Here is a 25556-nt window from a genome sequence, read left to right as displayed (position 1 = left end):
ACAAGAGATCTGAACCAAATTAAAACATATAATTCAGCCAGCATTAACCACTTTTACACCCCATCCTTTTCAATAGCAAAACGCTTAAGGTCAGTATCACTGATAAGAGCCAGCCAATAGCATAGAACCTTGCCAATAAGAAAACCAGGGCCAGAAATTGCAGTACCAAACTGAAATTACAGTACAGACCAGTACATATAGTAGGCATGAAGGTATATTTTCAAGGGCGTTCAAAATTCCTGTTCGGTGCAATGGATTTTTATGTTATCAGAAATTCTCCCCTAGAGGATAAGGACAAAGAGAATATAGTGAAACTATGCCATTTCTCATTTAATGATTTTTAACAAATTAAATAACTGAATACATAGGGAAATCCATTTGTTTAAGACCTCAATTCCTGAGCAGCTGAGGCACTGAACAGACTGAAAAGGTTTTATGGGTCTGATGCTATGAAGCAGTTCTTCCGGTTATTGCAAAGTGTCTTTGAGATAAAATATTCAGAAATTCCTTTCAGCAACTGAGCGATTGTGTTAACTGGCAGAAGATAAAACATGGCTGTGTCATTTTGTAAAATAAATTAATGTTCCATTTTCTTCTTGTCTTTCCTTATTCTTTTGTTCTTCCCTAGCTGCTTACATACATTTTCCTAGAGAGGAGAAGAAGGAAAAATCAAATGAACATGAATTCATAATTATTTCTTTTTCTGCATACACCATCCTAATTTTTCTGAACACTGCTAGCATATTTTCAAAGTTAATGACCTACAATTAATACTCTGTTCACGTTTACTATATCCCTGCTTCTCAAAGTAATCTGAAAAGGTTTACACTTGTATATTTATTGAGGTTATTTTTCAACGGAGAAACTTCGCTGTAAAATTATGTAAAAGATTTGTAATTACTAATGACATTATAGAAAGATTCCGATTCAATTTACTACAGTTAAGCTCTATATATGAACACCATTTTCTTCTAGGTTTCAATGATAGACAATACAACTGGGTCACTTTGTTATTTTGCTCCACAGAAAACTAGACATTATATTAATAATGTTCAGTAAAGCAATTACGCTGTAATTTCACTGACACATCGGTGTTATTCCCCATAAATATCCCTTCAAAAATGCATAATGTTGGGGTCAATATATGTCATTTACCCCATATTTTGTAATCAGAAAGACTCGATTTAATCATGTGACTCCCCCCCCCCCCACAAGTGCCCTCTTCCTCGCTATATTTTACACAACTCAGAGTTACCAAAGACTCATTCTTGCTGGTATGATCTTAGTATTTACAACCAGATGAAGGTTTCATTTTTAGAATAGCAACTTTTCAGATTAGTTTTACAATTATATCAAAAAATACTCATTTGGTTATACTATTAGAAACACATCATAGATAGATAATTATGAAATTATTGTAAGGTGAACTATCTCCAGTTTAATAGCTTAATCATTCATATTTGGCCAACTTTTCTGCTGTACTTTGGAAGGAGAAAAATAATCTTACAGAAATCTCTGGAAGAGCATGACATTGTGAATGGATTAATGGAATGAATTTACCAAAAAAATTAAACAGCCTCATGCTACATAATTAAAAATGAATCCTTATTTCATGATGAATAACCTTTGGACTACAATGTATCTTAAACAGAAAACTATATTTAGATAGATTTTTCCTCAAAAAGCATTTTATTTTAAAAAATCTGATTTAAATAAAAAAAATCCAATTTAAATTTTAAAAATCCTATTTTTTTATTTTAAAAAAATCATTGATTTTTATCCACCCTGTTTGTAACCAAGATCAAGAAAACATTAACATTTCCATAGAGCCAGCTGTACTTCGGGGCCCTCCAATGTTTTAGATATTGAATGCATACCAAGCAACTTAGCAACTGTTGCAAAAATCAGTTCATTGCATATAAATATGAAATCAGATTTTATATCCAGTTTCAAAAATTACTTGGACCTTATACTGGAAGTTAGACTCCTAAAAATCAAGACTCTTGCCTCTTTCTCTAGTCTTTACATTTCAAACACTTCACCTGTATACCCCCCCTGCCTCCTCTCCTTTTACTTTAATGTATTTGATGTTGTTCACTGCCTCGATCCAGAAAGAGAGGCAGGTAAGAAATAAATTAATAAATGTATCATCAACATCATCATCACAACTTATTTGCTTCATACCAAGGCCTTAGTGCAGCTGTGTCCCATGCTGACCTTATTACTCCTCTTCACTCCTCATTAAAGGAATTGCACTGGCTGCCTATAAGCTTCTGGTTGGAATTCAAGGTGTTGGTAATGACGTTTAAAGGCCTAAACAGCTTGGGACCTTGATACTTGAGGGAGCGCCTCTCCTTATATATGCACGCCTGAGACTTGAGATCTGTTGGAAGAGCCCTTCTCCACATCCCACCAGTGCAACACATAAACTATGGTGGGATATGGGAGAGAGCTTTTCTGTTGTGGCACCCCGACTGTGGAATGCCCTCCCCTTGGAGGCCCGACTGGCACCAACGCTGGTTTTATTCTGGCGCTGAGTGAAAACATGGCTTTTTAACAAAGCCTTTAATGGTTAAATTCACCAAGTTTGCACATTGTTTTACCTGTTTTAATTGTTTTACTGCTTTTAAATTATAAACTGGTTTTAACTTGATTCATGATTTAATTTGTTTTCAGCTGCGTATGTTTGTTTTATATCGTATGATTTTATCTGTATGCCGCTGAGATCCTAGTGAAATAGGGCAGGATACAAATGTTTTCAATAAATAAATAATCCAGCTCCTATTCTTCCTGTTGGAACACTGCCTTGCACCACCAGGCAAAGATCATGCACCAAGCACACCACTGGCACCAAGGAAGCAAGGCACAAAGGTTAAAGAACTCCCAACAGCCAACCAAAGCCCTGCATGCATTTTTGCTTTTAGTCCTCTTCAGAAGCAGACCCACAGAGCCTCTATGTTGCTCTTTAACTTTCTCACAAGTTCAACAAGGTTTGGGGATTTGCGGGGGTGGGGGGAGCTTCTTCAAGAAGTGAAATTGTATTCTTCCAAACACCATTTTCTCTATAAAAATCTCTTACGCCAAACAACTTCTAAACTTGGAGAAGTTTAAAGAGAGGCCAATATTTTGCGTGGAGTTTAAAGAAAAGTCTATATGTTTTATCCATATGTCTTTCACCTTCTAAAAAAGAAAATGGTTTAAAAAATTTACGTACGTGCATGTCATTCTTGAGAGTGCTTAGAGTTAATGATATTATGTGTGCATTTCAGCTCTACCCTATGAGTACTTAAAAGCAAACATACTATGTGGAAGGAACCATTGCTATCATTACATTAGGATAAACTTACAGATGGATTAGTGTAGTTCTGCTCCACAAGTATATTTCTGGCACAATTGTTGATATGTTTAAAACGATCTGGTCCTAGCAGGATACCACCATACCAACGGGACACCACAACCAAAACATTGCGAACATTTAGGATCTACATAAAAACAGACACATGTATTAACATATTGAAGACTGTCTGGACTCACTCAAAACAAGCACTAACTCAAACCAAGTACTCTCAAGTATATATTTCCAGGGGAGAAAAATACTCCCCCGGAAATTGCGCTATCCAACTCCACTGGTTGAAACTAGCCAACTACATAAATCAATTTGAAGTTGGCTTGCTTCAGTCAGCTATACTTAAGACTAACCACAGTTCATCTACACTTACACTTAACACTAAACTGAGGTTAGTTAAAAACAGAAGCAGATGTTTCTGAACTCATCCTCACAGCTGTGCTGGAGGAGAGGGAAGGGGGAAACTGATGAGCCCAAAACTCATTTATGTAATGCTAAACCATAGTTTATCATTATGTCTGAAATAATTGTTCAGATATTTGTCACTTAAATTTTTATTTTTGCTAAGACACACCTGAATCTAGTTCTCTCCTCTTCCCCTTCAGTTTGTCCCAGTCTAATGATGCCCACCCCAACCTGGTCCCTCTAGATATTTGGCCTACAAATCCTATCATCCCTAGTCAATGGCCATGCTGATGAGAGTTGTAATCCACAACATCTGGACTGGGGAAGGTTGGTCTAATTAATACAACTCACTGGCCCCGTTCAGAAGACACCTTAAGCCACAGCTTTAACCACAGTGAATAAGGCTTTTTGCCTTATTCACTGTGGTTAAAGCCATGGTTTAATGTGTCTTCTGAACAGGGCCACTATGTGATGCGATATCACCACATTCTGAAACTCTTTAGCCCCAGCAGCCAATGACGTGGAACATGGGCATGAAAAGTCACTGTACAATAATAGAAATGTTAGGGCGAAGAGAGGAAAAGTTAGTGATGAATTGCCATTTCACTTTCAGTGCCCCTGTGGGTGCTAAAGTGTCATTCTGCTCTCATAATCTACACCCCGAAACTTAGCTTTCCACTAAATAGTTTAATAGTAAAATTGTTTCACCACATTTCTATACGTATTTTCATCATCTGATTCCCATTTGTCAAAATACTCCTGCCAATGGGCTGTATCTCTATATGCATCTACTGACAGGTGTTTGTAGAATAGGTCTTATTTTAGAGCAATAGATTCGAGCCATGAAAAATGTTCTTTCCCATTACCCATTGATTTACCTTACCTGCATGAGATGAAGAAGACGACCACCTGCAGCTGTCTCACCATCATCTTCACAATCTTGTAAGAAAGTCTGCTTGTCTTCACAGTATATCCTGAAAATAAAGAAATGTGCCAGATAATAATGCAAAGCTCTCATTTATTTTTACTCATTTGCTGCTAGCCCAAACAACATACCTCAAGAGTTTTGCTTTTACTCAAATGCTCTAAAATCTATGAAAAACCACATGCAATTCTACTATGTCTGAAGAGTTTGGATCCTGGTGATGGAAGAAGATCAATTGGTTCAGCCAATTTTTATCTTGTTAACTTCTTTGCAATAATTACCACTGAAAACCAGTACTCACCTGTATGCATATATGTTGTGAGTCGCATTGGCTATTTTCTTATTCTTGTACAATTCAGCAAGAACATTTTTCACCTTGGAAGAAAAAGAATTTTTTTCAGCTAGTTATAAAGATTTATATGCTTCACTTGAAGGTCTTGCAGAAGCCTGATTACCCATGGTTAGTCCTAAATATTTGAATGTAATTAAACGAAACATTAGTTCAGACTAGAACATAGTATGCATACTTCTGCCTACATGCTCCCATATTATAAATAAAATACAAGAAATTAGTCAGACAACTATCATAAACATGTTTACTTGGAAGTAAATGACACAAGATTTGACAACAGCCTAGCAGTGAAGAAGACAAGATACAGATGAAAAGCAACACCCATTCCCATGTGAGACAGATTGATCTGCTCAAAGACAGCTCTCAGAACACTCAAGGAACAGAACAATCACAAAATACCAGGGGCAAAATGTGCAACAAAGACCTGTTCTTGCCCCCAACCCTTTCCCAAACAGCAACAGCTCCATTAAGGTTGGGGTTCCAACAAGGGTGAAGAACCCTTTTAAGCCCAAGTGCCGAATTCCAATCTTGGGGGCCACATTCCATCTGTGGGCAGGCCTAAAATATAATTATTGCCAATTTTAAGCCTACTCTGAAAAAAGTTGTACATGCATGTCTTCTTAGAAATAAGCAAGACTAAATCATTCAGCGGCACATTCAAACAGCATCCCAAACACCAAGTCTCTGCATAAGCAGCAGGATAAACCTCTAAAGCTTCAGAAGTAAGGAGGACTGAATCACTCAGCAGCTTCCTCCCATTGCCTCACCCGCTTTCCCCAGCAGTGAAAAAGCTCTTATCTCAATCAGTGCTGATCAGCGATAAGAGCTTATCACCTGCTGGCAGAGTGAGCTGGGTGTAGGGAAGAAACTGGTGAGCTCGATGAGGAATTCCTGTGGATAGGATTTACCCCATCCTGGGCTTCAAGGACCATAGATTGGACTGGGAAAGGAAGTAAAGGAGCAGCACACTGCCCAGGTTACAAAAGGGCTGCTTCTGGGGATTGGCATCTTTTCCATCACCTAACCTCCATGCTCATCTGCAGTTCCTTGGAGGAAAGAAGCTAGAACTTGGCCTGAATCACCAGTTGCCAGGGATCAGAAGAGACTCTTCATCCGTCCCAATTATAATTTAACTTTATATAGAATTTAGTTGTTAGCTATATTGAGAGCTGAACTTGGCTGAAAAATGGGGTATTAAAAATAAGTCTTGGTTTCCTTCCATGAGCAGAACAAAGTTCACAGAATTGATCTTTCCTGCCTCCTTCTGCAGCTCACAACAAAATCTGCTGCTGGCGGTTATTTATAATAAATAAATAACTTAAACCTCATTGGTTTCAGTATATCATTTCTAAATCTTGATCCAACTTTCCGGGCTTGACACTAGTTCCTATGTCATGTAATGTCTGTCCTCTTCAACACTGAAATCAATAGAACTTAAATGTTTTCAACTTTGGTTGCTTTCTTCCCAATAAGTTACAGAATTGAATGAGTTAACCTCTGGAAATAAGTAAATCTTCTCCAAAACCTCCTTTACACATTTAATCTATTGTCTGCACTGTAGGCACGAAGAGCTCAATACAGAATTAGATGGTAATTTATTAGTTGTCCTTTTTCCTGCATCTCCTTAAACATAGTAACTATTATTCTATTCTTATCAGATGGTTCGTGTTTCCCTGTACTAGATAAATGCTGCGATAATGAAACTGTTTTAATAAACAATGCATAATTAATACCACTTTAAGCAAAACATTATTAAAGCTGTGAGAGCTTGAGAAAACATGCCTGGCAAGCAAATAGCTTTTAATTCAGAAGAAAAAAAATCATCTCTCTAGAGTTATCAAAATACATCTTCAATATTTATCTTTGCTGTATTCCCATTATTTCATAGCAAATTCACTTACTATGCTGGAGAGAGAACCACTGCTACAACATTCCTCATGAAACAGCTCATAGCATCTCCAAAGAGAATTTTGCTTTGAAAACATTTTCCCAAATCAGTCTTATAAACACACAAAACACACACACACAATATTATATTATATGCATACACATATACACACACCTTTCTAAAGGGAAAAAGCACCAAAGGAAAGCAGTGCAAATAACTAACAATGTTTATAACTTGGTATGTATACACAAAAAGCACAATCCTATGCTTGCCTACTCAAGAAGTAAGTCCCAATGGACCTGTTCAGATGACATTTCAAGGACTAGTGAAACTGTGGTTCTCTGCGGTTTGCACTAACCACACACCATGCTGTTGCACATAACACTGTTTTCCTAAACCACACATTCAATAGGACTTACTCCAAAGTAAGTGTTTATAGCAAAGGTGGGTAACCTGTGGCCCTCCACATGCTGTTGGGACTCCAACTCCCATCAGGCCCAGCCAACATGGTCAATGTGATAGTTGATGGAAGCAGTAGCCCAATAATAAACTCTGGTTAGTAATAACCATGGTTTGTCCATTCAGACAACATGACAAGCCATGGTTACCATAAACCAGAGAGGGAAACAGTGGGCCTGTTCAGACAATACACTAAGCCATGGTTAGGCCGCTAACTCTTTTACAGCAAATGGTTAGTGAGCATGTTTAAACTGTGGTTACGTAGCCACCATAGTTAAGAATGGTTCACATGACACGCTAAGCCATAATGTTTAGCTCAAAATGCTTAACCACCATGGCTTAGCATGTCATCTCAACATGGGTCAGTATGGGCCAGAGAGAAGGAGGGGCAACACTAGTCCTCCAACACATTCCTGATAGACAAACTATGACTTGCCCATGATGTGTGATGTGCAAGGAGTTCCAGATTAAGATAGTTCTTTATTAATTTCCTCTTGTTGGGATCAAAATGTACTTGCAAGATTTCCGTTTCACAAACTAAACCATTATTTATGGTCTAGGTGAAGCAACTGACCCAAAGGGATTTGAAAGATGGCATGGTAGCAGGAGGGAGATAGCTAAAGAAGCAGGGGTGGGAGTCACTATGTTGGCCCTGTTGCCACAGCAGAGCTGGCAAGGCCGAGGAACCCACTTCAAGTACTCCACATGTGCATTTCCCTCTAGTAATTCACTACAAGAGGTAAACCTGCTGTTGTGGCTGGGGAAAGCCAGAATAGGGAGTAAGACTGTGTGAAAAAGTATGCCTATATTTTCAATTCAAGGATTTCACCCCCATGAGATCACTTATCCTGGGGGGAGGGGAATGTTATGAGCCATGAGAGCCAAAGTGAAATGTTCAGAACTAACATAACTCTACTTATTAGATGCCTGTGCCAAACAACAGGGAATGGAAGTCTCCCAAATACTTTACCTGTGAACTTCCAGAGGCATCAGACTTCCTGTCCGGGAATTGAATCACATCGAGTGTGTGTACCTGAGTCTAAAGACCAGGGATAGACTGGGGATTCTGTTAGTGTACCGGCCACCCCACTGCCTATCAGACTCCCTGGCCGAGCTCACAGAACTGGTGTCGGGGTTGGTGTTGCCCAGGCTTTTGGTCCTGGGCGACTTCAACATCTTTTGTGAATGGTTTGTCAGGTGCAGCTCGGGAGTTCATGGCATCCATGACAAACGTGGGCCTATCCCAACTGGTCTCTGGACCCACACATACAGCAGGTCGCACCCTCAATGCTGTTTTCAGTTCCGAACAGACAGATCTGTGGGCAGAGGTCATAAATACCTCTGCATTGTCATGGACAGGACATTTTCTGATCAGGGTTAATATCATGGCTCCCATCCGCCCCTGCAGGGGTGGCGGACCTATTAAGATGGTCCGCCCTCAAAGGCTGATGGATCCTCTTGGATTCCAGAAAGCTTAGAGGGTGCTATGGCTGGTATTGTCGACAATCCTGTTGAAGCCCTGGTCAAAAGATGGAATCAAGACCTAACTAGAGCTATCGACACGATTTCCCCCAAACGTCCTCTCCGACCAGAAGATCTCAGGAAGTTGAAGCGGGAAGGTCGACAACTGGAGCGCCGATGGCGGAAAACTCGTCTCATATACGACAAGGCACGTCATAGAGAACATCTTCGTTCCTATGGGGTGGCAATATGTGCAGCGAAGAAAGCTTTCTTCTCTGACCGCATTGCGTCTGCGAATTCACGTCCAGCAGAACTGTTTAGGGTGGTGAGGGGTCTAACTCAGGCACCTCCTCCCCTGAACCCAATTTTAGAGCCTTCGGTAGTTCACTGTGATGCTTTTAATTATCATTTCACAGATAAAATCTCCCGGATAAGAGCCAATTTAGATGCCATCATTATAACAGAAGCTGAAGCTGAAGTGTCCAGCAACTCCGTGAGTAGGATTACACTGGATCAGTTTCAGTTGGTGAGTACTGATGATGTGGACAAGCTGCTTGGACGAGTAAGGAAGACAACTTGTCCTCTCGATCCCTGTCCTTCTTGGCTGGTCGCCCAAGGAGGAGATGCAGTTAGACTACAACTACAACATATTGTTAATGCATCTCTCAGGGAGGGGAGTTTTCCACCATGTTTAAAAGAAGCAGTGGTACGGCCGCTTCTAAAAAAGCCCTCCCTGGATCCCCTGGACCTTAATAATTACAGACCAGTATCAAATCTTCCATTTTTGGGCAAGGTGATTGAGAGGGCAGTTGCCTTCCAACTCCAAGCAGTCTTGGATGATACAGATTTTCTAGACCCATTTCAAACTGGCTTTAGGGCAGGATACGGAGTTGAAACAGCTATGGTCACCTTAGTGGATGATCTCCACATGAGTATTGACAGGGGGAGTGTGTCCCTGCTGGTACTTTTGGACCTTTCAGCAGCTTTCGATACCATCGACCATGGTATCCTTCTGGAACACCTGAGGGATTTGGGAATTGGGTGCAGTGGTTCCGGTCCTACCTCTCAGGTAGATTCCAGATGGTGATGCTTGGGGATAGTTGCTCCTCAAAAAAGAAGCTGTTGTACGGCGTACCACAAGGTGCCATCCTATTCCCAATGCTGTTTAACATCTACATGAAACCGCTGGGAGAGATCATCCGGAGGCATGGGGCGGGGTACTATCAGTATGCTGATGACACCCAAATATATTTCTCTATGCCTTCAATAACAGCGTCAGCTAAGGATAGTGTGTCTCCTCTGAATGAATGCTTGGAGGCGGTAATGGGCTGGATGAGGAAAAACAAACTGAAGCTGAATCCAGACAAAACAGAGGTGCTTGCTGTCAAGGGCTCTGACCTAGGTTTGGAGGTGTGTCAACCAGTTCTGGATGGGGCTACGCTCCCCCTGAAAGACTGTGTTCGCAGTTTGGGGGTGCTCCTGGATCTGTCGCTCCAAATGACAGCCCAGATAGATGTGACACCCAGGAGTGCCTACTATCAGCTTCGGCTGATACGCCAGCTGTGCCCCTTCTTAGAGTCAGAAGACCTAAAGGCGGTCATGCATGCGCTGGTAACCTCAAGGCTTGACTTTTGCAATGCACTCTACATAGGGCTACCATTGTACCTAGTTCGGAAACTTCAACTAGCTCAAAATATGGCAGCTAGGTTGGTCACCAGTACATCTAGGGGTGAGCATATCACTCCAACATTAAAATCACTCCACTGGCTGCCAATTAGTTTCCGGGCAAAGTACAAAGTGTCGGTCATTACCTTTAAAGCCCTGAATGGTTTGGGTCCAGGTTACCTGCGGGATCGCCTTCTCCCATACAGTCCGCCCCGCACATTCAGGTCCTCTGGGGTGAACTTACTTCAGTCAGCTAAAACTAGGCTGACATCAGTTTCCCAGAGGACCTTTTCTTCTGTCGCCCCCAGATTGTGGAATGGCCTGCTGGAGGAGATTCATAAAATTAACTCTGTGTGATTTTAAGGCAGCTTTAAAGACTAGCCTTTTCTGGCAGGCCTATCCAGATCAATGTAAAATCAAGAATTTTTAAGATGTATTGATTCCTGTTCTAATGTTGTTCCCCACCTCGATCCAAAGGGAGAGGCAGGTAAGCTGGCCACTTTTGAAACCAGGCTAGTGTGTCTCCAACTCATACTGCAAGGCAACTTTGCTTTTCCAGATAAAAGCTTTAGTGGGCGAAATTAGGGGCTAGCATTGTGGGAACTGCTAGAACCCTGAGATTCGCCAATCAAAGCCTGGTGCAAAAGACATACACTTAGAATTACAGAATTCTAAGTCCTGTTTGGAGTAGTAGAACTAAATGGAGTTCACAGTCCTTCCTCCAAATTCAAATCCACTCCTGGTTATCTCAAGTTTTCTTCATTCCAGCAGTATAATTCAGGGCAGGAAGACATTTTGTTAAAACAATTGGGAGTCTGAAATCCTTGATCTTCTGCAAATCAACTAGAGATTTACCAATAGGTCTAGATCTGGCTTCTGCCCATCCTTGGGCTGGAAAATGACTACAGCACTTCTTAAATAATTTATCCCAGAACTAGGGATACACATCCCTTTTCATTGTAGCCCACCAGCCAATTTCAAGCTAGAAATGTAGCCCCATAGATCCATGAAGTTACCTCTTACCTCTTGTTGTAACTCAAAATTCCCCAGCTCATTCACTTGACAATCCAGGTAACTGCATTAAAAACCAATAAAATACTCTGGAATAGGTGACAGGATGCCAATATCTTGAGAGTGAAAGTATTTTTCACCCAGAGGAGCTAAACTCATCCATATGAAAATATATTGATCCCATGTCTATAACCAAGAGGGGACAAAATAATGAAATGGCTGGCTGAAAGCAAAGTTTACCAACCTGTTTGGGGCTCACAATGGGTGCTAAGTGTGCCTGGAAAGTGCTTCTTCGGTCTGTAATTGGGTTCCCGTGGAAAAATTGAGGTAACTCTTCACCTGCAAATTTAAGAAATCAGATATTGTACATGGATAGACTACTGTATTACATCTCTAGCTGATGCCCCTGCTAAATTAATCTTGCCCTCTCTTGTAATTACCGATGTCACCCTTCTGTTTAAATCCTTATACTGATTTCTCATTCTGCTCCCCATCAACTTTTAAAGTTTTCCTTTTCTACAGCTTACTAAAAGTTGGTTCCATGTGTTAATCCTATTTTGCAGAGAAAGTGCAAAACCTACATTGGTTGGCTAAGAAGAATAGCAAACTACTATTTGCAATGTCCTGTTCATCTCAGAAACCTCAGAGGAATCTGTGACGTTTTGCTGTTTCATGCCTGTTTTAGATGTAAGTATCTGTAACGTTTTTAAGAACATTTTAAAGATGTACTTACTGTGTTTATACTGGAACCAAGGATGGTAAGTGTTAAATGCTAGAGGGAGGGGGAGGGAGTGACCAGGATGTGAGGTGAGTGCTGACTGGCTGGTGTGTTGAAGGTCTGGATTGGCTGCTGGCAAGAGCATGGGAGGAGTTAGATGAGTGGGTCTGTGTGTGAAGTGCTATGTGAGAGCTAGATTTTGGGTCTGTCAGAGATAGGAAGGGTATATGGGTTGTTGCTTTGGGAGAGTAGATAGAGGGAGGAGTGATAGTGTGGCCTAGAGGGTAGAGTAGGCAGGGTTGAAACTGAAGCATTTTTGAAACCGTTTCGAATCCATTTAAAGAAACTGTACTGAACTATGTGCCTGATGAAACCAAAACACTTTTATAACTGCAATATCTTACTACACAGCTGGGCTGCTGTGAGGCCAGACTAGGGTGGCGAGTCAGAGTCAGAGCGTAGCATTCCAAGGAACCACCCCAGGGTTGGGATCCTTTGGTTTATAGGAGAAATAAAGGGGCCTCAAAGGGGTGGGAATCCCATAACTACTTTCTGGGACTGAAGGCAAACTGGACAATTTTTCAGTTTTTTTTAAAATTCATCTGTTGACTCAACGAGGGACACACCTTCGCGTTCTTATAATCATATAATCTAATTTATCTCTTGATTTTTTAAATTTTGAGTTCCTTGAAAATACATGTCCAGATCTTTCTCTATTTGTTCCACCAATTGTATTTTGTAAAATATACTACTTAACCAAAGGATCATATTGCTTCTATATTATCCACAATAGCATTGTGCTGGTAACTAACAGAGGTTCAATTAGAGGAAGATAACAACTTCGTATTTGTTGCAATGTATTTGGCTCTTCTTCATTATATCAGCTTCAACATTTCAGTAAGAAAAAGTATGAATTGAAACATGGTAAAACAGCAGGGGCTATTCTACCTTCTTGGCTTAGATCAAAATTCAGTGTTACAGCTGTACATTCCTGAAGATGTTGATACTCCAGTGAAAAATCTTCTTCATACTCCACATCAGTTTCCTCCGTTATTTTTTTAACATCTGGCCCTGCTGGTATAAAAGCAATACCTATCTTAATAGGCTTTCTTCACAATGCAAACTATTTGAAATGATAGCAACTATGAAGAAATCAGTAGAAAAATGTAATTCCCACTTTGAAATAAATTCCAAAGTGTAACTTGAATAAGAAGTTACACAAGACTGGAACTACTTTGATAAATATAAACAACGTTTATTTCTTTAAAAAGCTCATATAGAAAACAGAACTGTCAGGCATAATAATCTATGGATGGGTTGCATTATTTTTCCTGAACCAAAGTGCTTTCCATATAGAAAATGTCTCTCACACATTATATTTTTCTTATTTTAAAGGAATGCAGAAGTAATTTTTACATATGCATATATGGGAATTTTCCCTCCCAGCACTCCAGGAAAACTTCCAAGATATGAACCTGCTCCTTCAGAGGGAGTGCAACCCCATCCAGAACAGGTTGAACACCCTCTATCTGGTCAGAACAACCACCCACTAACAGCATCTCAGTCTTATCTGGATTGAGCTTCATTTTATTAATTTTACAGAGAGAGAAAATTCTAACTTTAGAATGAAAGGATGGACCATTTTCTCAAGCTGGTCAAACCATCTTAAATTGTCTGTAGCCTCATTCACACTACCCTAAAATTCCATCACAGGACTTAATTGAGCAGTGCCTTCTGGTGGAAGGGGACATTCCTATGGAGACTACTATAGCCCTTCCTATGTTCTATCATAAGCCCTGCCTGTACTTCTAGTAATTGTGTCACACGGCTATAGCTAGTATTGTACAGAACAGGCTAGTTAGAAACATACCTTTTTCCTCCACGCACTGTACCCATGTTTATCTCTTCCTCAAATCTAGTGTGATTTTTCTACTTAGTTCTGGCATACAACAGGTAGCCAGCAAGTAGAGCTAATTTTATGTCTAATAAAATAAAAAGTTATGCCACGTTTATCCAATGGAGGAGAAATACAGAGTTTGAAAATTCCCTGCAATATGTAATTCTTTCAAAATAAATTGTTGAGGATGATTCCTGGGTGTTCCTAGGGGTGCCCTACAGCATCCCTATGAGCAGAAATTTGCTCAAAAGCAGTCAAATCTATCATTGTCACCAGGATATTTGATTACTGGCTTAAAGTACTTAGTACTGAATTATAGCAAACAATCAAAGTTAATCACTCAGTGTTTGGCACATTACCTGAATCACAGATCTGTGATTTTTCAACCAAAACTTCCCGTATCTTCTCCACCCAAAGATAAAGGATACTTTCACCAAGGTTCTGTCTAAAAAAAATCATACAATTGTTTTAAAAATTAGCATAAACAGAAGCAGGCAATATCCAATACTGCCACTGTACCTCCACTCGTTCCACTGCACCTACAGGATCAACTGCTAGTGCAACAGGAACACGTGCTTCCTAAAGCAACCCCAGAACTGAGCAGAGACACTTGTTTCCAGAACGGTACAGGCCAGTGGGGTCCCCATCTGTGAGCAATGCTGCTTTCTCCTGTTGCAACAACAAGCATCTCCGCTTGTTTCCAAATGCTTCAGGAATTATTGCTTCCCATATAGGTTATGATGTCATTTTGAAGCTTTAAATATGCAATAAGAAGCTACTTTCATTCTAGGTCTCTGTATTGAGGTTGTGAACAGAAGTAGTACAACAGCACAATGCTATGCACGTTTACTCAGAATTAACTCCAACTGTTTTCATTGTGGCTTACTCCATAATAAGTGCCTTTTGGTGTTACTGTATTGAACTTACAGGCCAACCAGTGAAGTATTTATATCTTCAATGCTGATCCTCTTGAAAACATCCCTTGCTAATCCTCAACAAGATCCAAGTATTTTGGAATGTCACTTAACAAAATGACCTGAACACAGACAATTTTATCTTGTATATTTACATGTACACATAGTGCCAACTAGCCAAAAAGCACATGCCCTGGGGCATGCTGTGCCATTAAAAAGCACATACATGAGCATAACAAGATTAGAAAAAGCACATACATGAGCATAACAAGATAAAAAAGCATGATCTTTGCCACTTCTCTTCTCAAAACAGATACATCACTGAGAGAATTCAGGGAGGTCAAAAGGAAAGGATTTCATTTGAATGCCATGAAAATTGAACCTATCTGTGTGTCCACTGTAGGCCTTCTGGAAATTAATTGGGTAGATTGAAATAGTACTTTCACAAGAGTTTCTACATAATCTGATTGAATTTCAAAGTGAATCAGTTTTTTTAATTATAAAGAGGAGAGCCTAATTCTTAGCTTCATAAAACATCACCTTCTCTATTGTAGATCAGATGGTTGAACCTCACAAATGCTCATCTATATTTTCCTGTTCCGGGGGGAAATGATAAGCTAAGACTTATTTTTCCCTTCTCACAAACACAGATTCCCCCCCCCCAAAGTATTTGGGTTATATCAAATATTAGTCCTATTTATAATAGACCCACTGAAATGAATAGGGCAAGTTAGACTAACACTAGATACAACCCTTCAGGCATATTATATAAGATAATGCCAATAATTTCTTGAGAAGATATCAAAAGGAGATATTTGGCTGAGTTTGGAGGTCAAGCTTAGCATGACATGAATGAACCACAGCAAGCCCCAGACTCAGGCACTCCCAATGAGCCACAGTGAGCCTTGGGCTCACTCTAGAAACTCAAGTTGGTTGATTTTAAACAAAACACAGTTAAAACAAACCACAGTTTCTTGGTACAGATGACACAACCATTTTGAGTTAAGCAAAATTGGAAGTGAACATGTCTGAAGTTTTCCTTGCAGCCATACCAGAGGAGGAGATGGGATATCTCAGAAGTCCAAGACTTGCTGTGGCTCATTCATGAACTACAGTTTAGCATAATGTCTGAATGCAGCCACATCTTGGTTCTAAAACTGAAATGATGGGCTCAATCTGGAGAAATGGAAGTTGTTTAGGTAAGTACAGAGTTAAGGCCATAACCCCCAGTAATTTCAATGGAATTCTCTCTCTGGGTTAAGCCTACCGTTCCTTTTGTACAAAGCAACAGATTCTCCCTGATTAATGTTTTCTTTTTCTCACAAACGTCTCTGAGTTCTTCCTCATCAGAAGCTAAAGATGTGTTCCAAGTAACATTTTAAGACATTGGGCAGGATTCAAAGAACCATACAACTGATTCCACATGCAAGGGGACTCTAGACTTTGGTTTCTTAAATGGCGGCCCTCAGGGTCACATGAAGTTGCCACCACCACTTTCAAAAGCAGTTTGAGATATGGCCTGAGGCCTTGCTGCTGGGGGGGGGGAATTGAGCATACCTAAAGTAAGTCTTTGAAACCTATCTCTCCCCTGATCACAGTATTTATAATTATTAGGAAAACATAATCATCCTTTGTATACGATCCACAGATCTGGATTTCCCGCAAACAGTCCTGCTTTACTATACTTTTACCACATTACTGCCACCTGCTGGAATTAGGCATAGAACACTTTTGGATTTTTAAATATATATATATTAAAAATATATATGTGACAGATTGTACATTAAACTAGTCTCGAGGTATGTAGCACTTACATATAGATTTCTTCCAGATTATTTGCCAGTTCCTCATACTCCTCTCCTAGAAGCCACGGAGCACTAGAATAAAAATGAACGTACTGGATTATATATAGCACTTTTTAAACCATTTTTACTTAAAGTTACTAAGGCTGCAATCCTGTACACACTTACCTGAAAGTAAGTCACACTGTACAGCCTGGGGCTTACTTCTGAGAAGACATGTATAGGATTGCACTGTAAAAGTAGGAAGTTATGACTGTGCATTTTAGAAGTTCTGGCAAAATAAGATTATGGACCAATCCTACCTCCCCCCCCCACACTTCTCTCTCCATGCTGCAACAGTATCCATTAACAGTAAACACAAGAGGGAAGAACTAGAAGACTCAGCAGAAGCATAGCAACCAGTCTTGCACTAGCCCCACATGCCATATATTTGTAATTTCCTTCTTTGTAGAATTCAGGCAGAAGAATTGGAAATAAGCAGATGGTAAGAGAGGTGAAATGCCACAAGGATACTTCCTTGATTTCTATTCTAATCCCGAACACACAACACAATAACCCATCCAGTGTGGGCTGCTGTTGAACCATGGGTTCTCGTGTTGTCTGAACGCAGCATTTTTTCTGCAGGGTGGGTTATTGTGTTGTCTGAATGTGTGTGCTTTCCTCTGGGTTGCTCATTAACCATGCAGTGTGCCTTGTTAACCACCCTGAACAACCCAACAACAAGCCATGGATTCACAAGGCAGCTTGTTTGAGAAAAGTACAATATCCAGGTGAAGCAGAGCCAGAAGGACAGTTCATGTGGGATGTCAGAACACAAAAACCTAGACAGACAACAGAGCTATATTATTTATTTATTTATTTATTACATTTCTATACTGCCCAATAGCCGGAGCTCTCTGGGCGGTTCTATACTGCCAGAGGGCGGTATAGAACACCCACCTTTTAAAGAGTTGCAATGCACTTTTCTCCATGAGCAAACACTATGTAAGGAGCAATGTTTTGATTCAGCCTACACTGATTTCAACCACAGAAATGTGCTGGGATTTTTCCAAGCCTACAACTGCCCATTGTTCTCACAATGGCTCTGCTCAGATATGCACTGAACATAGGATACGCAATATCAATTTCAACCCCTTTGAGACTGCACTACATTTTTGACACAGGATGGATGTGGACAATTGGGCAGAAAGCTGCAGTCAGAATTGAGATACCTCCCCTTTATTTAAACTACAGCTAACAAGTGCAAACATGTTGCACAGTACCATGAGATAATGACAACTTGAAAAAAAATGCACCAAACACTTAAAATTCCTGAAAAGAGCTATCACTTACTTAAGTTGATAAATAGGTGGTGCTGCTGTTGGATATTCAGGAGGGAGGATCACCTGAAAGATTTTTAAAGTAAATTAGTCAAGTAATTTTCCTTTCAAAACTAGTGAAAAAATATATCAGTGCAGAATAGTTTTAAAATATCGTTAAGATAATAAACAACAAGAATGTTTGTCTATTTATTACATTTATATCCTGCCTTTTTTCCCTCCAAGGAACCCAAGGCGGCATACATAATCCTCCTCCTCTCCATGTTATCCTCACAACAACAACCCTGTGAGGTAGGTTGGGCTGAGAGTCTATGACTGGCCCAAAGTCACTCAGTGGGTTTCCATGGCCGAGTGGTGACTAGAACCCGGATCTCCCGACTCCCAGTCCAACACCTTAGCTACTACACCATACAGTCTTAGCCTACAATCTTTTACACTGAACAAAATGGGACTTACTTATGCATGAACACATATAGAATCAGGATGTTAATCAACTACAAAGATTTTTTTTTGAAAAAGTTATGTTAACTCTAAAACATTCAATTGATAGGCCACATTCTGGGATGCAGGTCAACAAACGAAGGCTGTTAGAACATTTTCCCCTCAGCAGCATTTGTGCAGGTCATATGACAAAAACGCTTTTGCAACTCAAGGATGCTTCAAATGTTGTTTGCAATGCAATGCGTCATACAGAGCTGCTGTTAGAAAGCAAAAGGGAGCAAGCCCCGCCATGCACGTGGAAACCAGTGCAGGCACCTTTGCCTGAGCGGGAATTGCCCCATCTTCTTAATTGTGCTACGAAATGGTACTGCCTTTGCTTGTGATTGTGCATCAAGCTCTGGATGCAGTCAAATTTTAGGAATACAAAGTACGATATTCTAATTGAGAGAAGAAGAAAATCAGAAGTAACTATGAACTTAACATGCTAGAACTTATCTTCAAGGTATAGATTAGTCTTCCCCCAACCTGTTGCCCTCCAGCAGTTCTGCACTACAATTTTTAGTATTCCGCACCATTGGTCTTGCTAGCTAGGGTTGATGGGAGTTGAAGTCCAAAATATATGGAGGGTGGCAGGTTGGGAAGGTTGCAATAGATAAACCTCATCTTCAATAAATTTAAGTGGTTTGAAACACATTTTAAATTACAACACACATCCAGGAAGTGCAGACAATTCTTTACAATGAATCATTTACAAGTTCAGCTAACAAGATCTACAGTGTCTTCACTCCAGAACTGGCACAATATGAAAAGCAAGCAATACTTCCAGGGGGCTTGCATCAGCCAAGTGGAATTTGACTTTTATTTCTTGACCTAATTTGGGGTTGGGGGAGTCTGAAACCGCTCCCTTTCCCCCCAGGACCATAGATGTCACGATTCTTTAAATCATGGACATAACCTACCTTTCCAGAGAAAATTACTGAAGCAGAAATTCAGACAGCAACATTTTAAAATACCCAAAAAAAGGGGGGAAAGAAAAAGGTTAGGAAGCTATTAAAGACCTGATTTGGCCTCACAAAATAGCCTACTCCATTTGAAAATCCCCAATGGAGACTATCCAGTTGTAAATTCTAAGACAAATTATGTTACAAACCCACCTGCAGACAGAGAGTCCACTTTGGCTTTTTCAAACAATCCCTAATCCTAATGCAGAATATTTTTTCATCTTCATCAACTGCACACCATTCATCTCCATATATCGCAGACAGGGCTTCAATTTCTTCTATCTGAAAGAAAAGGATGTTACATTATTTTATTCTGTACATTAACATTCAAATGACAAAACTTGCTACTCTATGACATTATCAATACCAGTATCTAAATATTCTGTGCTCCTTCTGCATTCAGTGCTTTTAAAACACATTTTGTCTAATTTGAGAATGGTTTATATAAAGCAGTAACTCTTCTCCAGGATCTCTTCAGTTTGCTTAGCATTACATCTTTAGGTTCCTGGCAGGATTTATGCACATCTACAATCTCCGCTCTTTTACAATCACTCTCAAGTTTGTGTGTAAAGTTCTCGGAAACAAGAGAAAGGCACAACTTGTCCCGCCTGTATAGGTGCCAGGACCAACCAGTTTTGGTGATACTAAACCAATGCTGAATCCTCCCACCTATTCAGTGATGTAAATGATGGACCTTACTTCAGAGTCCTTCGGGCAATAAGAAATAGCCCCACTGTCCCTTTGTTAAAGCAATAATAAAACATAAATTTTGATAAGTAACAGGCTTAAAAATGATCTTTAATAACTAATGGGGTGAAGTTACTATGTTTTAGCTAAATCAACGCAAAGCAGATTGCTTGCCCCACAGCAAAGTGGATTCCCAAGATCAAGCTATTACAGACATGCCTTACAGCAAACAATCAGGACTGAATTGCAATGAGTATAGTGAGCTTCATCACACAGGGGAAAATCGTGTTTCCTTGCCATCACTTCTCCACCTTTGTGTTTGTCCCTCATTACTTCCACTTTTGAAAGAGGAAGTAAACAATGTGTATGTGGCCTATTCAGTGTCCCGTTTTGATCCCACTGCTTCTCTTGCACACAGCAGGAGATAGCAGCAACTTCCGTCTTTAAAAATAAGTTGGCCTTACTGGGGTTTTCTTTGTCATGCAAAGAAAGATAGAAGGGCCAGGAGGCGCACGAGAAGCAGATGATGTCATGAGAGGGACCTGTGAAAATCTATGAGAGCCCAGTAATGAGCATACAATAAAACACTCAGCTGATGGACCTCAGGGCTAAAGCAGACACCAAGCGCATGAGTGGAATCCAGAAAGCAGGAGCAAATAGAATATATCTTATTTCAACTGAACAACTTGCATGTTTAGACAGAAAAACTCCTAACTACCCATGCTGGCTGGAGCATGCTGGATATTGTGGGTGGGTGGGGGTTCTGTCTAAACGTGCATAGGATTGTAATTTCCACGTATCAGGCATGTCTGTGTTCATCTAATGGCATAGATTACAAGAACATGAATACACGCTGGTAGGATTTTTCCTCCACTTAAAGATAACACATGTTTATCCATTAGGAACACATGAGCACATTGTGCAATCATCTCCATCAAAAACAGAATCTACACACACTCAGACAAATCATTCATTTATGGATTTTTTTTGCCACAGCAACTGCCACAGGCAGCTTTCGAAGGGGGTTAGACAAGATCACAAAGGAAAAGCCTATCAGCAGCTACTAGCAAGATGAACAGAGCTCCCATATCCAAAGGCAGTCGACTTCTGAATACCTGGTGCAGAGAGAGGCGAGGGCAAACAACAGGGGGCGGTTGTGGCCTCCATCCCCAGGTTAGAAGTATCTATCTGGTTGCTGCTTGGCCCCATGGACCTTTGGTCTGAGTCTGACCCAACACAGCTACTCTTATGATTTTAACGTGCTAACAAACCCCGTCTTCGACCTAGCTAGGCAAACCACCTTAAAGCACAAACCGCTGAACACCTTATTTCCCTCATCAGTCCCGCTCTGCTCCAATCGCTCTACAACCTGGAGCAAATCCTGGGAGCCCCTCTCCCTTCCCCGCCGCATGGAGCCACGGACTCACTTGTCTCTGGGCCGTTTCCGGGTCAGTCGCCGCCATTACGTGGCGGAAAGGCGGGGGCTCCTCCCTCCCGGGAGCTCAGGCGCCCTCCCGGAGAATGGATACTGCGAGTCAGCAAGCAGTTAACGCATGCGTATGGGTGAGCTTGAAGCCCCATAGCCGAAAGTTTCTGGGTGATTAAAAGGCATTACAAATACATTACAAGTAGTGTAAAAACTATTTACATACAGAGTTGTTCAGAGCTGGAGGTGCTGAGAGTAGAGGTGCGGGGAGGCGTGAGCAAAAGGAGACCAAACTAATGTGTCATTTTATCCGATGGGCAGCCAGGGACGGGAGAGATTGGTGCAGAAAGGCGATATCTTTGGGAGGAGCAGCTTCCGATGGGAAAATAACAGATACACTGGTGGCTCCGATTTGTGAATCCAATTCTGGGTTTCAGTCAAAATAAGCCAGAACTCTAAAGGAGCTATCCAAGATACTGAACTTATTTTAGCCCTAAAGTTCAGCACCTTAGCTTCGTTAGAGTTTTGGCTGGTTTTGACTGAAACCCAGAATGAATTTACAGCCGCACCAAAATCGGAGACACCTGCCTCCACTGAGGCAGCTCCATAGAGCTGTTCTATGACTCAGCAGAAAGTGTTTCATCAATTCCACTATAAAGAGTAAGAGTGTAAAAGGAATTTGTAGTTAAGACTGCAATCTTACGCTTACCAGGGAGTAAGCTCCATTGAACTTAATGGGTCTTATTTCTGAATAGACATAATGACTGCACAGTTAATAAACTGCTACCTTAATTCTAAACAAAAGACTGCTATTCTGATTACTTGAATTTTTCTAAACTATTGGACCAACAGAATCTATTTTAATGCATTTTAGAATGGTTTATTTATTTGTTTTCAACACTGTAAGATACACTGTGGGTTTAGGTTGTTTTTAATAAATGAGAAGTCAAGGTATTTATGCAGCTTAGGATTTATGCAAAAAAATGTATATGCTGGCCTTTCACTGTGATGCAGTTTTTAGGGTACTTTGTAACAATTAAAATTTACAAAGTATAAATAAACAATTTCTACCCACTTTAATGAAAGCAAATAGGGGTAGCAGATAAGAGCTTTTAAAAAAAGGAATCCGTGAAAAAACAAAACTCCAGAAGCTCAAATGCCTGCTGAAACAGAAATGATTTCACCTGATAGTGGAAGGCCATGAGAGAGGGGGTGATCTTCTTGATGGTGACTTGGAAACTCTCCATAAAATTGGAGCAATCCATGTGACAAGCAGCATTTTATATCCACCAGGGCCGGATCTACACTACTGCTTTAAAGCACTTTATAACAGTTTTATAGCGCTTTAAAGCAGTTAAAGCGCTTCATAACTGTTATAAAGCGCTTTAAAGCAGTAGTGTAGATCCGGCCCAGGAGAAGATATCAGAACACAGAACCACCAGCTAGTTCACAACCTCCGTGGAGATTCTAAATAAATAAATAAACCCCTGAACACAGCAGTCTTACACACTTGAGCTTTGCAATTTGTTTCACTGGCACCTCAACAGGGAAATTGCAATCATAGTTATCACATGGCTTCACAGGCAAATCAGATGTGACAATGGTGATTGGGAAAATGCTTGTGTGAGCATTCCATGCGCACTGCATCATATTTAAATGCACTTACTACATACTTTGCCTCATTTGTATGTAGTGTTTTCAGGCCAGCAATGTGTCCACTAGTGTTATATGTAAAAGGACGTGGCTGCTGTCAGATGCATTTAAACATGACAGACTGCATGTGGAATGTTTAGATGGTAGGCACTTTATCTATGGTCACCATCATGTCTGCTTCAACTTTGCATGTTAAACCTCTAGACGGAGGCACTATTTTGTATAGTCAGCTTGACTTCATGCAGTCTGTCTCACTACGTGATCTCTGAGAGACCATGGCCTGGTTCAGACAACATGCCAAACCATGCTGCTTAACCATTAACCAGCATGGCTTAGCGTGTTGTCTGAACCAGGCCTATGAGCAGCAGCCCAAAACATCATTGGAAGCAATTACATAGGAGGGTGCTGTTGCTCCATGTCCTGCTTGTGGGTCCCTGGTCAACAGCTAGTTGGCCACTTTGTGAACAGAGTGATGGACTAGATGGACCCTTGGTTTGATCCAGCATGACTGTTATGTTCTTCCCCCCATACCCCTGACATGCCTCCCAGAACAGGGAAAGAATTATGCCAGCTCCGGAGCTGGTATATTTCATTTTTCTCCCATTGGAATCAATGGGAGTGAAACTGTTTGGTAGGGTGCGGGGGGAAGCCCTCTACTCCCTTTTATCAACAAGGCTTTGGATAAGGCATAGCCGTGGGAAGATTCTAGCCTCCAAAATATTCACAGGAACCCCAAAACAATCATCCACAGTCCCTAGATACTCCCCCACATTCATATATTTTCATTTAAACATACTAGGCTTTTCTCTCCTCCTGGACCTGTGCTTTTGCCACCAATTGCTCTTACATGTCAAAGTTAATCAAAAACGTTGCTATGGTGACTTAACATCTTCTATACATCTTCTTAACACAGTCTTACAGCCTGCTCTAAGATTATTTCATTGGATGTTTTCTAACTGTAATACCAAACACGTCTGGGACAGGTGTGTTAGTATAACCTATTACATAAATATTAGAAACTAGGTCACCATGTTTGTGGACTGTCTAGTTTCCATTTTGGTATAATTTTATGTGGTTTGTTATATAATTATTTTTACAATTACTTTTTATCCTTTCTAGTATTGATTAGTTATTTTATCAAATTTTATTAATGTTTATTTAATGGTAGCCCCATCTTTTGCACTTTACAAGCTCTCTTAAACCCATTTTGCTTTGTGTTCTAACTGTAATACAACTATAATTCTTTTCACTTTCCGAAAGCATTTGTAATATTCTTAACTGTCTCTTTTTCTAAAATAAGGTGTTCAGATTCTTTTAGGATGCAATTGTTTATACTTATGTATGAGAATAAGCTTCATTGCACTCAGTGGCTCTTACTTCCAAGTAAACACGCATAGGAATCAGGCTGCATGCTTCTCTCATATGGAAGGGCATTCAAAGTCCTTGATGTTTTCTGCTGTCCTTCTCTGTACCTTTTCCATTTGTTTGATGTCCTTGTTCAGAAGTTGGTAAGCAGAACTCTACACAGGCAAGAACAGAACTATATAAAATATATGTTCTGTATAAATTGTGTTAATGTTCCTAACATGCTATTTAGTGCTTTTTATGTTGTGGCTGTTTTACAATGTTAGAGTGACTACATTTCAATAACAAAAAGCAAACTTTATCAATAAAATACACCTACACTTATTACACCTTCTTATGCATCACCCTGGTTTCTCAATAGTTGCTACAGGTTAAACATGTCCTACAAAAGATTTTCCAGCTTACTCTTGAACATTTTTTGCCGCACCTACTTTTCAGTACTTTATGTAATTGGAAATGGAAATTATTGTGTTTCAACACCCTGGCACATTATTGTGGTACATATCTCCTGGCAAAACCTCTGCTCCATTTGACAATTTCAGCAATATTATAGACTATTGCAAAATTATCCACAGGTACTGAAGCCACAAGGCAACAGTGAAATTTGGCACTGTTGCACATAAGATACTGCATGTAAGGAATTAGGAGCAAAATTATGCAAACAGTTGGGGGTTTATTTCAATCTATGCAGCAGTGTCTTCTTCCCAAACTAAGAAAGATGACAGGTAGAAAGATACATTAAACATTTACAAGTTTAGTGTCATAAGTTAAATCCACTAACCCAGTGTTCCATTTATTTTTCTAGCAGTTGTAATTTCATC

At 40.2% G+C, this 25556-nt stretch overlaps 1 protein-coding gene across 2 annotated transcripts; it reads right to left on the bottom strand.

Moving 5' to 3' along the window:
- Positions 1–309: 309 nt before the first annotated feature.
- IMPACT (impact RWD domain protein) lies at positions 310–24890 on the bottom strand. 2 transcript variants are annotated; one of them, XM_063129827.1, is made up of 12 exons: positions 24748–24890; positions 21719–21884; positions 19758–19886; positions 18176–18228; positions 16856–16918; positions 14487–14572; positions 13179–13304; positions 11757–11851; positions 4978–5051; positions 4635–4725; positions 3348–3482; positions 310–646 (listed from the first exon to the last, which is right to left on the bottom strand). In XM_063129827.1, exons 2-12 carry the CDS (start codon positions 21752–21754, stop codon positions 578–580), a joined length of 957 nt encoding a protein of 318 aa, XP_062985897.1. In that variant the 5' UTR covers positions 21755–21884; positions 24748–24890; the 3' UTR covers positions 310–577. The 2 variants fall into 2 exon arrangements, with proteins under 2 accessions (XP_062985897.1, XP_062985898.1); XM_063129828.1 differs by having other exon boundaries at positions 13179–13301; positions 24748–24880.
- Positions 24891–25556: the final 666 nt, after the last annotated feature.

Source organism: Elgaria multicarinata, chromosome 7 (genome assembly GCF_023053635.1).
Source record: "Elgaria multicarinata webbii isolate HBS135686 ecotype San Diego chromosome 7, rElgMul1.1.pri, whole genome shotgun sequence".
Lineage (NCBI taxonomy): Eukaryota > Metazoa > Chordata > Lepidosauria > Squamata > Anguidae > Elgaria > Elgaria multicarinata.
The sequence above is the reverse complement of the archived record's forward strand: the minus strand, read 5'-3'. Positions and strand labels throughout refer to the sequence as shown.